Source organism: Pomacea canaliculata, linkage group LG4 (genome assembly GCF_003073045.1).
Source record: "Pomacea canaliculata isolate SZHN2017 linkage group LG4, ASM307304v1, whole genome shotgun sequence".
In the NCBI taxonomy this organism is placed as follows: Eukaryota; Metazoa; Mollusca; class Gastropoda; order Architaenioglossa; family Ampullariidae; genus Pomacea; species Pomacea canaliculata.
The window spans coordinates 15321756-15333794 of NC_037593.1; the positions used below are offsets into that span (position 1 = coordinate 15321756).

General features: G+C 34.9%; 1 protein-coding gene across 1 annotated transcript; it reads right to left on the reverse strand.

Moving 5' to 3' along the window:
• Positions 1 to 127: 127 nt before the first annotated feature.
• On the reverse strand, positions 128 to 11844 carry LOC112561571. The gene is made up of 19 exons (XM_025234134.1): positions 11791 to 11844; positions 11342 to 11494; positions 11055 to 11207; positions 10509 to 10584; positions 9911 to 10034; positions 8654 to 8769; positions 7769 to 7958; positions 7417 to 7528; positions 6191 to 6258; positions 5749 to 5858; positions 5349 to 5423; positions 4618 to 4836; positions 3769 to 3868; positions 3401 to 3491; positions 3134 to 3257; positions 2582 to 2639; positions 2145 to 2218; positions 1852 to 1935; positions 128 to 1680 (listed from the first exon to the last, which is right to left on the reverse strand). The coding sequence occupies exons 1-16, from the start codon at positions 11842 to 11844 to the stop codon at positions 2599 to 2601; spliced, it is 1806 nt and encodes a 601-aa protein (XP_025089919.1). The 3' UTR covers positions 128 to 1680; positions 1852 to 1935; positions 2145 to 2218; positions 2582 to 2598.
• Positions 11845 to 12039: the final 195 nt, after the last annotated feature.

The window sequence follows — 12039 nt, forward strand, 5'->3', positions numbered from 1 at the left end:
GGCAATGGGATCGTCGTCTCATGCACATCCATGTTCATTATATGCAAAACATTAACGAACTCTCAGTCTTTTATGGGCCATCTTCTCTCTATTATGCATGCGCACACACACACGGTTAAAGGGAAAGTCCTTTTTTCTTTCTTCCATAAATTTATTGTCCACGGTTAATACTCATTAACACCCATTCACACATTTTGGTCCTTAAATATTTTTTAATTAATTAAAGGAAACAGGGCAGTCATGTCTACTATACATCACCATTTCATACAGCCAGTTCATCCTTGTGCCTTTGTGACGACAATGGAGAAATATGCAAACCCTCACTCTTAAAGTACCGTTTCAAAACACGTATAAAGACTTCACAGGTCAATATGTCCTTTTAAGTTTCCCATTTCTGAACACCCTAAGAAAAGAAAGTTTATTGAACTTATTGAAAAGTTGAAATTCTCTGCAGCTGCGCGCAAACACTGGATTACATCTGTGTAACATATGCAAGACAGATGTGTCATGAAATAGGCTTGTGGGATTATCAGAAACGATCTCTGAATTTCTTTTGTTGTCGGCCTTATACAAGTGACAAAACAAAATAATTAAAACAGGCATGTCATGAAGTAAACTATCTGTACAGGAAACATCACTTGTGATAGGACTGCCAAATAATAAAAGGTTTGCTTAGTCTTTTTGTAAGCTAAGTCATACATAAAATCATGCACAGTTTTTTTTTCATAAAGGGATAAAAGTCACACAAGGTTCTTTATACAAGGTTTAGTAACTCACTTTACAGAATCACAATGTGATTTATGGGCATATGACAATAAATATTGATTAGGCTATACACTGTTACCATTTTATGTAAATGCACAATCTGTGTCTGATTAAGATAAAGCCGTTAATGCAAGCCAGCGCCATGAGAAATAACCAGCATGTCTGTCTCACAACCATGGCTACAAAGCGCAAAATAGCATTACACTGTCTTGCCCTTTAATACCACTGCCTGCCGCCAACAAAAGCTGCGAGTTTGGGTAAACAGAAAGCAGATTAAAGGCTGTACAATGCAAAAACTAGCAGCAATCCTCAAGTACTTTTAAATATATATATAATAAACAAATATTACACTGAATATGAAACAATTGCCTCACTTCACTCATATACAACTTGCCAAATAAATCAGAAAAAGCTGCCGTAAGTTCTTGTCTCTTTCCCCCAGTTTGTATTTCTGCACTTATGACTTGGAATATATGCCACACTTACTAAGACAACATGTATATGTCTTCTTTTGTCTGTTGGCTTCAGTTCTTTTTATATATATATTATCTCCATTATCTTCCCTTTCATATGTGGGGGTGGGGCTCTACCAATAAACTGTAATATAAACTCTATTATGTAAGTAAATGATGAAAAATGACTTTAAAAATTTTAGTTTCTCCTGAATGCTTTAACAGCATCCTTCATTGCAGAAATATCATCTTCAGCTTGACTTCTGCAACTTAAATGTGTTATGAAATGTGTAAGTATTGGAAACAAAAATTATTTATTTGTGTTCCAACGGTATTAGGAAAAGAATTTTCTGGCAGTTTCACTCAGTTCTGACAGTAGAGGAATGTGAATGACTCGTAGAAAACCACTTCTAGTGCCACATGCTATCCAGTGACTAGACAGAAGGTTGGGGTTCAGTGACACCTGCAGGGAGAAACACAAAATGTTAAAGAAGGAAACAACTGCCATTAAAAAAAATAACAGTACTTTATACTCTTACTTAAGAATACCACACTCTCTAAAGACATATGCATACATTCACCTTCCACCTCAAACACACAAACAATACATAATAATGGAAATCTATGCACTTACCGTGTTAACATAAGCAAAAGGAATCCCTTCTAAAATTTCAGCTGTTGCAGTTCTGTTTCCTGGCTGATACTGGCCATCAATTTTCTAAAAATCAAATTTAACAAAAATTAAAGAATAAACAGGAAAAAATGAAACTTAAAAATATTAGAAGGGGTGTCTAGATGAATACAACTTCTGGCTTGGTGGACATGTTCATGAATTTAGGTATGTCCACCTATCTTGCATATTTGTATTGATGCAAGTCTGCTGCAGTAAGAAAAAAAGAACAGTTCTGGCGTTAGTAATTCACTCACAAGCTGATTGTCAACAAACTTGATGCAAAGCTTTTCTGAAGCCTCCTTCTCGGTGATTGGAAACCAGATGTCATCTAGGTTAAAGTCAACAGATAACAGGAAGGGAAGTATAATTAGAGTTACAGACAAAATTTATAAACGAATATTATCATGGACAAAGATGGCTATGGTTATGATAAAACACAAAATACAGCTGCAAAAACTAGTTTTCATCAAAGGAAAAATGCATATGCAATGCATATTTATATTTTTTAACAACAAGAATCATTTCGAGAAGAACACTCTTTCAAGTAGTTATAAATGAACTTTTTATAAATTACTGTGAACTGGTTGTGGCACTGTTTCTGTAACTGTGCTAATATGTAATTCAAGAAAACAGAAAAGGCTTTGTGCCCACAGGGTTAGGAGACAGTACTAAACAAATGAAGTTTGCTTACCTGGATTAGATGTCTTGTCATCTGCTTTCATATCCACACCAGCTATGCTGAAAAGTTTCTGCATATAAAAACCAAAGCTGTTAATTCGTACCCAAAAAAATTAATTTATTCCGGATGACCAAAAATTAACAAGCCCTTTGATCACGTTGATAGCAATTAAAGAAAAAAGCACCTACCGTAATTAACTCTTCACAGTTTGAAAATTCTTGGTCAACAGATGAGTAAATGTGATTTTTTGACTATAAAAGTTTCAATCATGCTTTGAGCCTTTATAGGGATATAGTGGGTTATAAGTTTGACTTTAATATTATTACTGATGGTAAAGAGTTAAGCTTTACACAAATCTGCTCAAGATAACTGACTCATTAGGCCAAATTTACCATATTTCAATAAAGCAAAAAAAAAAACCAATTAAAAAATAAATTAAATAAAACATATACGTAGCTGAACTACCCTAGTCCTAGTAACACATTCCCTTCATGCATTGTGCTACTGCTACAACATAACCAAAACCTGTGCACACAATATCAAGCTCAAATTCTGAAGACATACCCATGCATTGATGCTCTTCCTGATTTTTTTCCTGATGAATACTGGGCGACACACTGACAACAGCACAGTGCCAGAGCTGTCCCCACTTGCCACAACATTGTACCAAGGGTGAATATGAAATAGCCTAAAAAAAATTAATAAAAAAAGACCCAATCAGAAATGTGACCTTTTAGGACTGATTTGTAAAAATACTGGATTTTAAAAAAAAGGCTCACAGGAGAAAGACACATGAGTAACCTTAGCCCAGGGCTTTGAGTTATGCCTTACCATTGGACTTGCTTCACAGTTCAGAATCCAAGCATTTGTGTCTGTTAGACCATCACTTAAGTCAAACCCTTTACAATGGCCCCTGCACAACCTGCAACAATTTATGTGCATCAGCATCACTTTTTTTCATGAATAAATGTCCTTATGTACACAGACATACCAGAAAGTTATAACCAGCAGGCCATCAAAGTGCAACAGAACTTTTTTGCCCACAGTCTTTAAATAAAACTGATACTTTTTTTAAAACCTACATACCTATTTCTATAGCAATTCTATTCCTAGAGGACTTATTTTTCACCAGAAACTAAAATTAAACCACCCTTTCACACTTCTATGACAGTGGTTAAGATTTCTGTATCTGCTCACACCTGCTGAACACTTCATCAGCAACAATGAGGTTGTAGTAGCTGGGTGAAGACAAAAGAACTTGACGCACAGGTCCAATAGTTGATCCTGCCTCAGAAGGACCTGCCCAGCAAGAAATAAGAAAGCAGCTTAAGGTAATACAACTAATTTGTGTTAATCTCTTTGAATATATATATACACACTGAACATAAAAACAATTCTCCCAACACATTAAAATGATGAATACCTGACTCATGTATTTATAAACATAATCCTCATATATTTTCACCGAAAAGTAATAACATTATACTGGGACTCAACCTTTTTCAATGCACTTTGTTAGCTTACATCTTCTAACCTACTGGGCTTGTAAGCTAGGCAGCTAATGCACTGCCAAAACTGTGTGAACTCAATAGTAAAGACATGCACAAAAAATTTTTTTTAAATCAATGTAGTTCTGTTATTTTGTCTGCATGAAGAAAAAAGGTGTCAAATACCATAATCATCTCAGGGCCAGCATTTTCTTATTTTTTGAAAAAGTAATTGTGATTTCTCACTGCCTTTCTTCTCCAATCTTCTGTAAGGCTTTAGTACCAATTCAACAAGGGGAAGTACACTGCACACAGCTGTCTTGCTGGCTAGCATGCACACCTCCAGCCCTCAATGCTACTACTCTAACTGCTTCAAACTCTAACAACATAGCTATCCTCTAATCACTTGGGTATCTGCTTACACTTGCATAGCTCCTTCAACTTAACATGTTCAACAATTTTTAATACAAGGGTGGAAAGAAAATATAGTGCATGCCAATTAACACAGTCTTCACATATTTGCAAACTGATAACTGGGTAGTTGACACCACTGACACTAACCTGGCATTGCAAATATGAAGCTTTTTGCATTTTTTGTGTCCCACACTTTGACACTTCGATCCCAGCTGCCAGTAACAAACTGTGTGGCTACCGATGTGCTCCAGTCTATGGATGTGACAGCATCATGGTGGCCAAAGAAAACTCGACAGGGTGCCAAGACTTTTGGAGCACGCCTAAGCCATTTTGAGGCTGTGCTTAAGTGCCATAAATGAATGTATCCTGGTCACACACCAACAGTGCAAACTTAAAATATGACACAAAGAAATATATATTTGTGCTTTTTGTCTTCTGTGAATGTTGTTAGTAGACTTTATGTATGCGTTGGTGGATTATGTGTATGGGTGTATGTGCATGTGTGTGCTCAAAGAGTGTATGTATGTAAAACTATATTTGACCATGCAGTTTATATTTGTATGGCATTTCGTGTCCTTAAATGCTTTTACGCATAAAAATATGATATATATAACACACTGAGTTTCTTTAATAATCTAATTGCTATTATAATTTACAGAGTCAAGTTCTTGACAATTACCATTATGTGAACTTTGAACTCTGTCCATCAATGCAATAGCAGTTAAAATCATGCAGTAACTATTCCAGAGTCAAGAGTCAAATTAATTTATCTAACAAATTTCATACAGAAATTCAAAGGAAAAATTCGTAAATTTCAATGAAACAAGAATCTGAGTTTCCTAGAAGACAGTACACACAGTTTTTAAATGCCAACCAACCATTTGCAAATCCACCTGCAATGAAATCACAGCCATTCTGTTTTTGCCATGACACACTGAGGCAAGGCCCTAAATCTGTATTTAAAAAAATAATAAATCAATGAAAATCCCATCTACAGTTTGTGCTGGGTTTTTAAGACAAAGCATAACAGATGCACATTTCCAATTATCACAGCGTGCCAGTAAAAATGATCTTAGTCTTCTACCAGAAAAATACAAACTATCACTTGTAAAATAATGCTAAGTATTTAAAATCATATAAAAATAGCAATACATTGTATCATGTGTGTATATATATAAACATGAAGGTAAAAACAACAAACTAACTGAAAGGTCTATCACTTCTACCTAAATCAAAAACACAAAATTTACATTTATCCTAGGCTTACAGTGTCCATACCTGATGAATCTGTACTAATCAAGGTCTCAGATGGTGGAGGCTTAAAGATTGGAGCACTACTCTTTTCAGCTCTTGAAACTTCAGAAAACAAATGATTTACATCTGGAATACTAAAGAAAACATACCTTCTTATAGAATCTTCTCACATAGACATTCATTACAAATATTTTCAAGTATTAATCCTACAAATATATTCCTGAACCCAAATTAATGCATAAATGAATAAATCTAGGTACATGTATGCCTGTGCATGTGTTCATATACTCAACCTCACACTTTCTTCTCTACAAGAATTATGAAAACATTTACTTCTGAAAACTTAATTCTAGGAAAACATACTGACCTTAACAAATTGGATATCACAACAACAGAAATGTTAGTCTCTTGAAACAAAAGTAAGTCTTCAGTAAAAACAAACATCCAAAATCTTATTACAGTTTACCTGTAAATCCTAATGTTGCCATCAGAGCAGGCTGCAGCCAGCAAGCCTAACCTTTGGAAAAATGATTCCTAAGAAAAGAAACAAGAACAATTGTTAAATGTGACTTGCAATTTTTATGCTTTTAACTTTTTTATGTGTATATTACCTTGTACTTCATTGACCTGGCTTTTTCTGCTTGAAACTACTTTTTTAAAGTTAAACCTAAAGCCTGGATCATGCATACACTGGACTGCTGGCAAGCGGCTGAGACCAATGCCTGGCCTCTCATGAAGTGGTAATCTGTCAAGCCTTATCAAATCCTTTGAACGAACGTCAACACATGAAACTACAAGTGTAAGATGGTTAACATTTGTAATCAAGATTCTTAATATCAAATGTATACTTACCATAAGTCTATTACATGTACTTGGTTATCTTTTTATTCTTTTTTTTGGGGGGGGGGGGGGGCGGGGAAGACAGTAAATGTCATTTCCGCTCCTTGGCTTACAGCCAATAGACCAAAACACAAAAGAAAATAAAACTTGAAATTTTGTACCTCCATCAACATAAAAGCCTTCATTACCTGCTCTTCTTCTTCGTGTTGACAATGAAACTGAAAGTTTATTTTTGAAAGGCTCATAATATTAACATGGAAAATTCCTTAGCAGTAGTCCATTTTGTGTACTGTCTTTGCCTGAACTTAACCAAAGTAGAAGTGAGCATGCATAACCTAAGCCAAGTGGTGTGTTACTTGAAGAACTTGGTAGCATTCTGGCTTACTTAACACAGGAAGGACCTTATGTTAATGTAAAAGACCCAAACAAAGCAACAGATCAAGTACTTAAGAAGATGGACATTTCACATTAATAAGCCAAATAGTATCTCGTGTCTGGACACAATAGCATTTGGCATTCATGAGGAAGAGAGTTTTTATCTTGTTGAATTTATGTAATATTCATTTTGCACAATAACAACAGTTTCTAACTTTTCCAGATAATATCTGAAGTAAGGAATACTCATAACACATGACCTGTGTTAGCCTTACTGAAATAGATAAACTGACAAATTGAATCTGCATGATCATTTACATAGTTGCAGCCAGTTCAGAAATTTTATATGAGTACTCTGAAGACATGGATATTTCTAAACATTCAGGTAACTGTAGTAATGGTTGTTTACAGCATAAACTGCAAAAGCCATAGTTTTCTATGAGGCTGCAGTTTACAAAAATTAAAAAAGTTACCAACCTCAGGGTTTCCACTGTCAAAGGCACCTTCAGGACACCAACACATGCTCAGAACATGGCCATAATCATGTGCTATGCAAAATGCCAGTTCCAAGGTATGACAGTCTGGTGGCCTAAAGTAGAAAGTTGATGCCCACAAATGGTATTAACACAAACTCTCATAAAATTATACCATTGAAAGAAATAAATACTAGTGTCAAATTCTTGGTTATTTTGATTATTTAAAGCAAGTTTTTGCTAGCATACTGATAATTCAATTTTCTCACCTGCAAACTCTCTCACATTCTCAAACTTGCTCACTCACACACACTAACAAATACACAACATGTATAAAGAATAACTTAGCTACATACGCTCTGCAGTTTAGTGTGCCAGCATCCCAAAATTGTATGAGTCCCAGTCCTTCCCAAAGTGATTTCATAAGAACTGAGTCAACATCTGCCATTGTTGTCACAGCAATCACCTGTCTTGAGACTCCACTGTGACCTTGGGGACACCACTCCATTCCCCATATGCGGCCTCCTGTGAAACCTGTTGCTTGTGCTGGAAAGAATCTTAAAAGTGTTAAAAATTAAAAAGACTTGTTAAGCCTATATGTTATTCTTCATTTCTATGTCAAAGGTCAATGATTTTACAAATATTACTAACATTCTGACAGTCTACTTTTCTTTTCTTTTTTTTTTTCTCGTTTTTTGTCCACACACTGCCTCAACAGTAGAAACTCTTGCATATACTTATTGGTAGAAAAAATCTAGACAAAGACAACGAGACTTGAACCTCTATGTACAAAAATACAAAGAAAAGTTTTAATTAGTACATATTCATAGGTTTTTAAAAAGCATGGTCATTTAGCAAACGATAAACCCTACTCAGCAACCATCAGCATTGCATAAAATGTCACCATAATCCTTAATTTGCTCAAGTGCAAATGGCTGGATTCAATTGATTACAAAATGATATCACTCAAAATCAAAGCTGAAAACTCAATAGCCCAAAAATACTGTTTGTGAGATGCAACATTTTGAGATTGAATGGATATGTTTGTGTTTGTAGAAGACTATTAAGAAAGTGATAATCATGTACACAGCCAAAGTCCAGTGTCTACGTAAGTCCTAAGACATGGTTGACTTAAAAGCAGTATTCTCCCCAAACCAAAGATTTTACAGCATATGATTATTTAATATCAATGTTTCTTAGGATTGTGAATAAGTATATATGATAAAACAAACGAGCCATACTTTTATCTCCAGCTGCTTTTCCCCATTGCAAGGTTGAAGGATCAGATCCACTGTTTTCTCTCCATATTGAAAATTTAGAACTTTCATGCATTGGAGGATAATACTCTTCAGCAGATCTGAAAATGCACCAAAAAATGCATATGTATACTTTTTGGCTGATAAACTGGATATGAGAAACTGATACTTTTAATACTTTGGATTAACCATCACAAATAATGGCAGATCAACAACAAAAGTCAGGACCAGACACAGCAGCACTACTCTTGCAAAGACCACACCCAACAGATGTGGAAAGGCAGCAACATTTGCTTTTAGAACAATCTAAAGTGCTTCTACTCTTTCTTTCATATTTTTCTTTAACAATTTCTGAATGAGATTACAAAATGATATCACTCAAACTTTTGAGTCACCACCTATTTTAGCTTGCACTGTCTATATAAAATTATTTATTTTTCCACAGAGCACTTATTGTGACAGCCTCTTGATGCTTTTTGGATGAGAATGAAATTATCACCTTTTCCCAATGAATAAAGTTTTTATTATTTCTTTCATTTATTGAACGGATAAAAAATGGGGAGGGGTCACTAATCTGGGACCATAGTTATGAAGTAAAGGGGAAAGCTGCCGCAGGAGAATAAAGTGGTTGAAAACAAGGGCAAGCATTTATATATGAAGCTGTGAAGCAGTTCACACCCTGAGAACATTTCTTTATGTTACAGCATCTTTGCCACTGCTTTATAACTTAAGCCTCTGGGGTAGGGCTATATCTGCAGTGTATAGACATCACTTTATAACTATGGAGTCAAGATGCTTGTCCTTGAGATCCTTAAGCTGCACCATGGCAACAACTAACCCTTGCTTCATAACTACAGCCCTTGGTGGTTAGTGTCATTGACTATGGCACAAACACAAGGTTGCTGGTGTGTTGGAACACTGCCACTACCATCCAGCAAAAGTGGTTACTTTACTTGTTTAGGAAAATAAGGGCAGCAGAAGGAGGGGCATGCGGTATCCTGGATACAATGAACCACTTATGTTCATGCTCCAATAGCTACTGGGTATGGGACTCTCCACCTTTCTTTACTTATTTATTGCATATTTCTATCTTCATGTGGAAATCCTTTCACCCTCATCTTATGTTTATGTACTATTAATTTTCATAATTTAAGACCATTTGGCAAGTTTGATTTCCCTCCCACTAAAGAAAAGCCTACATACTGATACAGTATCATACTTTCCAAAAGTTGGACTATATACCTAATAGGCAGAGGTATCCAATCACTTTTGAGAGGACGTAAATTGCCATGAACTTCAGTAACAGCTTTCTCACTCAGCCTCTCCAGCTCTTCCTTGAAAATGTCTGAAGGAATGTGAGCAATCACTGCCATGTGAAAAAAAAATAAACATTGTAAAAGATTCTTTTCACTGAGCTAGAGCTTTTTTTCAGGAAAAAGATATCTTCATGCCCACACCAATTTTAATAGATAATTTTATCAACAGTTAATGTTTTCTTCAAGAAATTAATCATGTGCAATCATTACAGGCCATATAAATGTATTTCTGTGCATGTTAGTGTGTGTGTAAGAGAGTGAATGATCAAGTGAGAATCATAAATAGGTTAACTTTGAAGAGGTTTAAAAAAAATATAAGAATAAACCATTGGAATATCATTAATCATGATAGTAATTTTCCTAATTTGGAAAGCATTAAGGAGAAAAGTTCACAAGCTGTTCATTTTAACAATGACCTAAAAATATCTTCAAATTGAAGTAAATTTGCATATTCTTCTAAACATAGGTTCTGGTTTCCAAAATTAGAGATCATAAAAAGAAACAAAAAAGATAAAGAATCTCACATCTGGTGGAGCTTTTTGAACTTTTAGATTTTGACTCCTTGTCTTCTACTACATCATCATCATCAGCCTCAATATCCTTTCCAGTAATGTCCAGTCACCATCTTGGTTTTCATCTTTTTCCTCATCATGTTTGCCTATTTCTCCTAATGTAACTTCTTTCATTGTCTTTAAAGCCCTGTTAAATAAAATATTTAAATAGCTGTAAAAAGCATAAAACAGAAGTTATGAAGTAATCTGAGATTTACTCGGTATTATTTCGGCATTCATTAAGCTTTTCACTATAAACACTTTTGATGAAAGGCATAAATGTTGTCACAATCCAAAATGACTTCAGCAACAAAATTATTCCTGCCAAATGATTGTGAAAACTCATTTGTACTGTGAACATGTAAAGCATATGAATTTATGAAGCCATTATAAATAATTTATTATGATGAGTCATAATAAACAAGGAAACAAATTTATAATATATATATATATAAATTTATAATAAATTATAATTATTTTGACTTCAATTTATTTTATTTTCCATTTATTCACTTACACTGTTGCTGCTTTTCGTTTCTTCTTGCTAGAAGGTTCTGTCCCATCTTCTTGACTTGCTTTGGCCTTTTCTTTTGCAGCATGTGAACGCTTGTGAATATGTATCCACATAGCCTTCAGGTCATGACCACATATGTCACATTTCTCAGTTTCATCCTATTCAGAACAAAAAACAACAAAAAAAAAAAAACATAGCAAGATAGTTCATAGACATCCTTTAGCAACTGTAAGCCAAAGCAATTTTTAAATGCACAGATTGTGCTGTTCTTTACGACACAAACTGTTCTCACCTCTCGGCCACACCATTTGCGGTGATGAAGAAAATACTGAGCCCCTTTGAACTCTTTCTGACACTCTGGGCAGTCCACATGACCAACTTTCTTGATGATCTGACGAGCCACTGCATTCGTATCAACCTCTCCTTCAGGACAGTTTTTTGAGTACTAAAAGACACCAGAAACTCACACAGATTACTGCCTTTCATAACCCATATTCCCCTCTAGAAATCACCACCCTTGTATCTCTCTTATATGTGTGCATGTGTGTGTGAATACACATTATTGTAAAATTTTCTTTCTTCATTTAAAACAACACACACATACCACACACAGAATTTTTTTTCTATCATAGGAAATTTTTGATAATTTTTTCGGTCATCAGATTTTATTTACATTCCATGATGACTGTCACAAAATAAAATATAAAATAAAAGTATGAAAGCATTCATAATTTTACTCACAAGTGCTGCATGCTTCTTCATGAGATGATCTTCATATGTTGTCAAAAGCCCCATCTCTTCTCCACACCGCAGGCATTTCTGAAAAAAAATTCTATGATATGGAAATCAACATACAGGTTCCATCTGTAAACTGTAGTCCATATGCAACATTGGCCCTGCCTGCTGATGTAAAATATATTATGCAATAAATAACCTGGGTATAGGATGTTAAAGGTCTACTACTACAGTGCATGCAAAACTTTTTTTCTA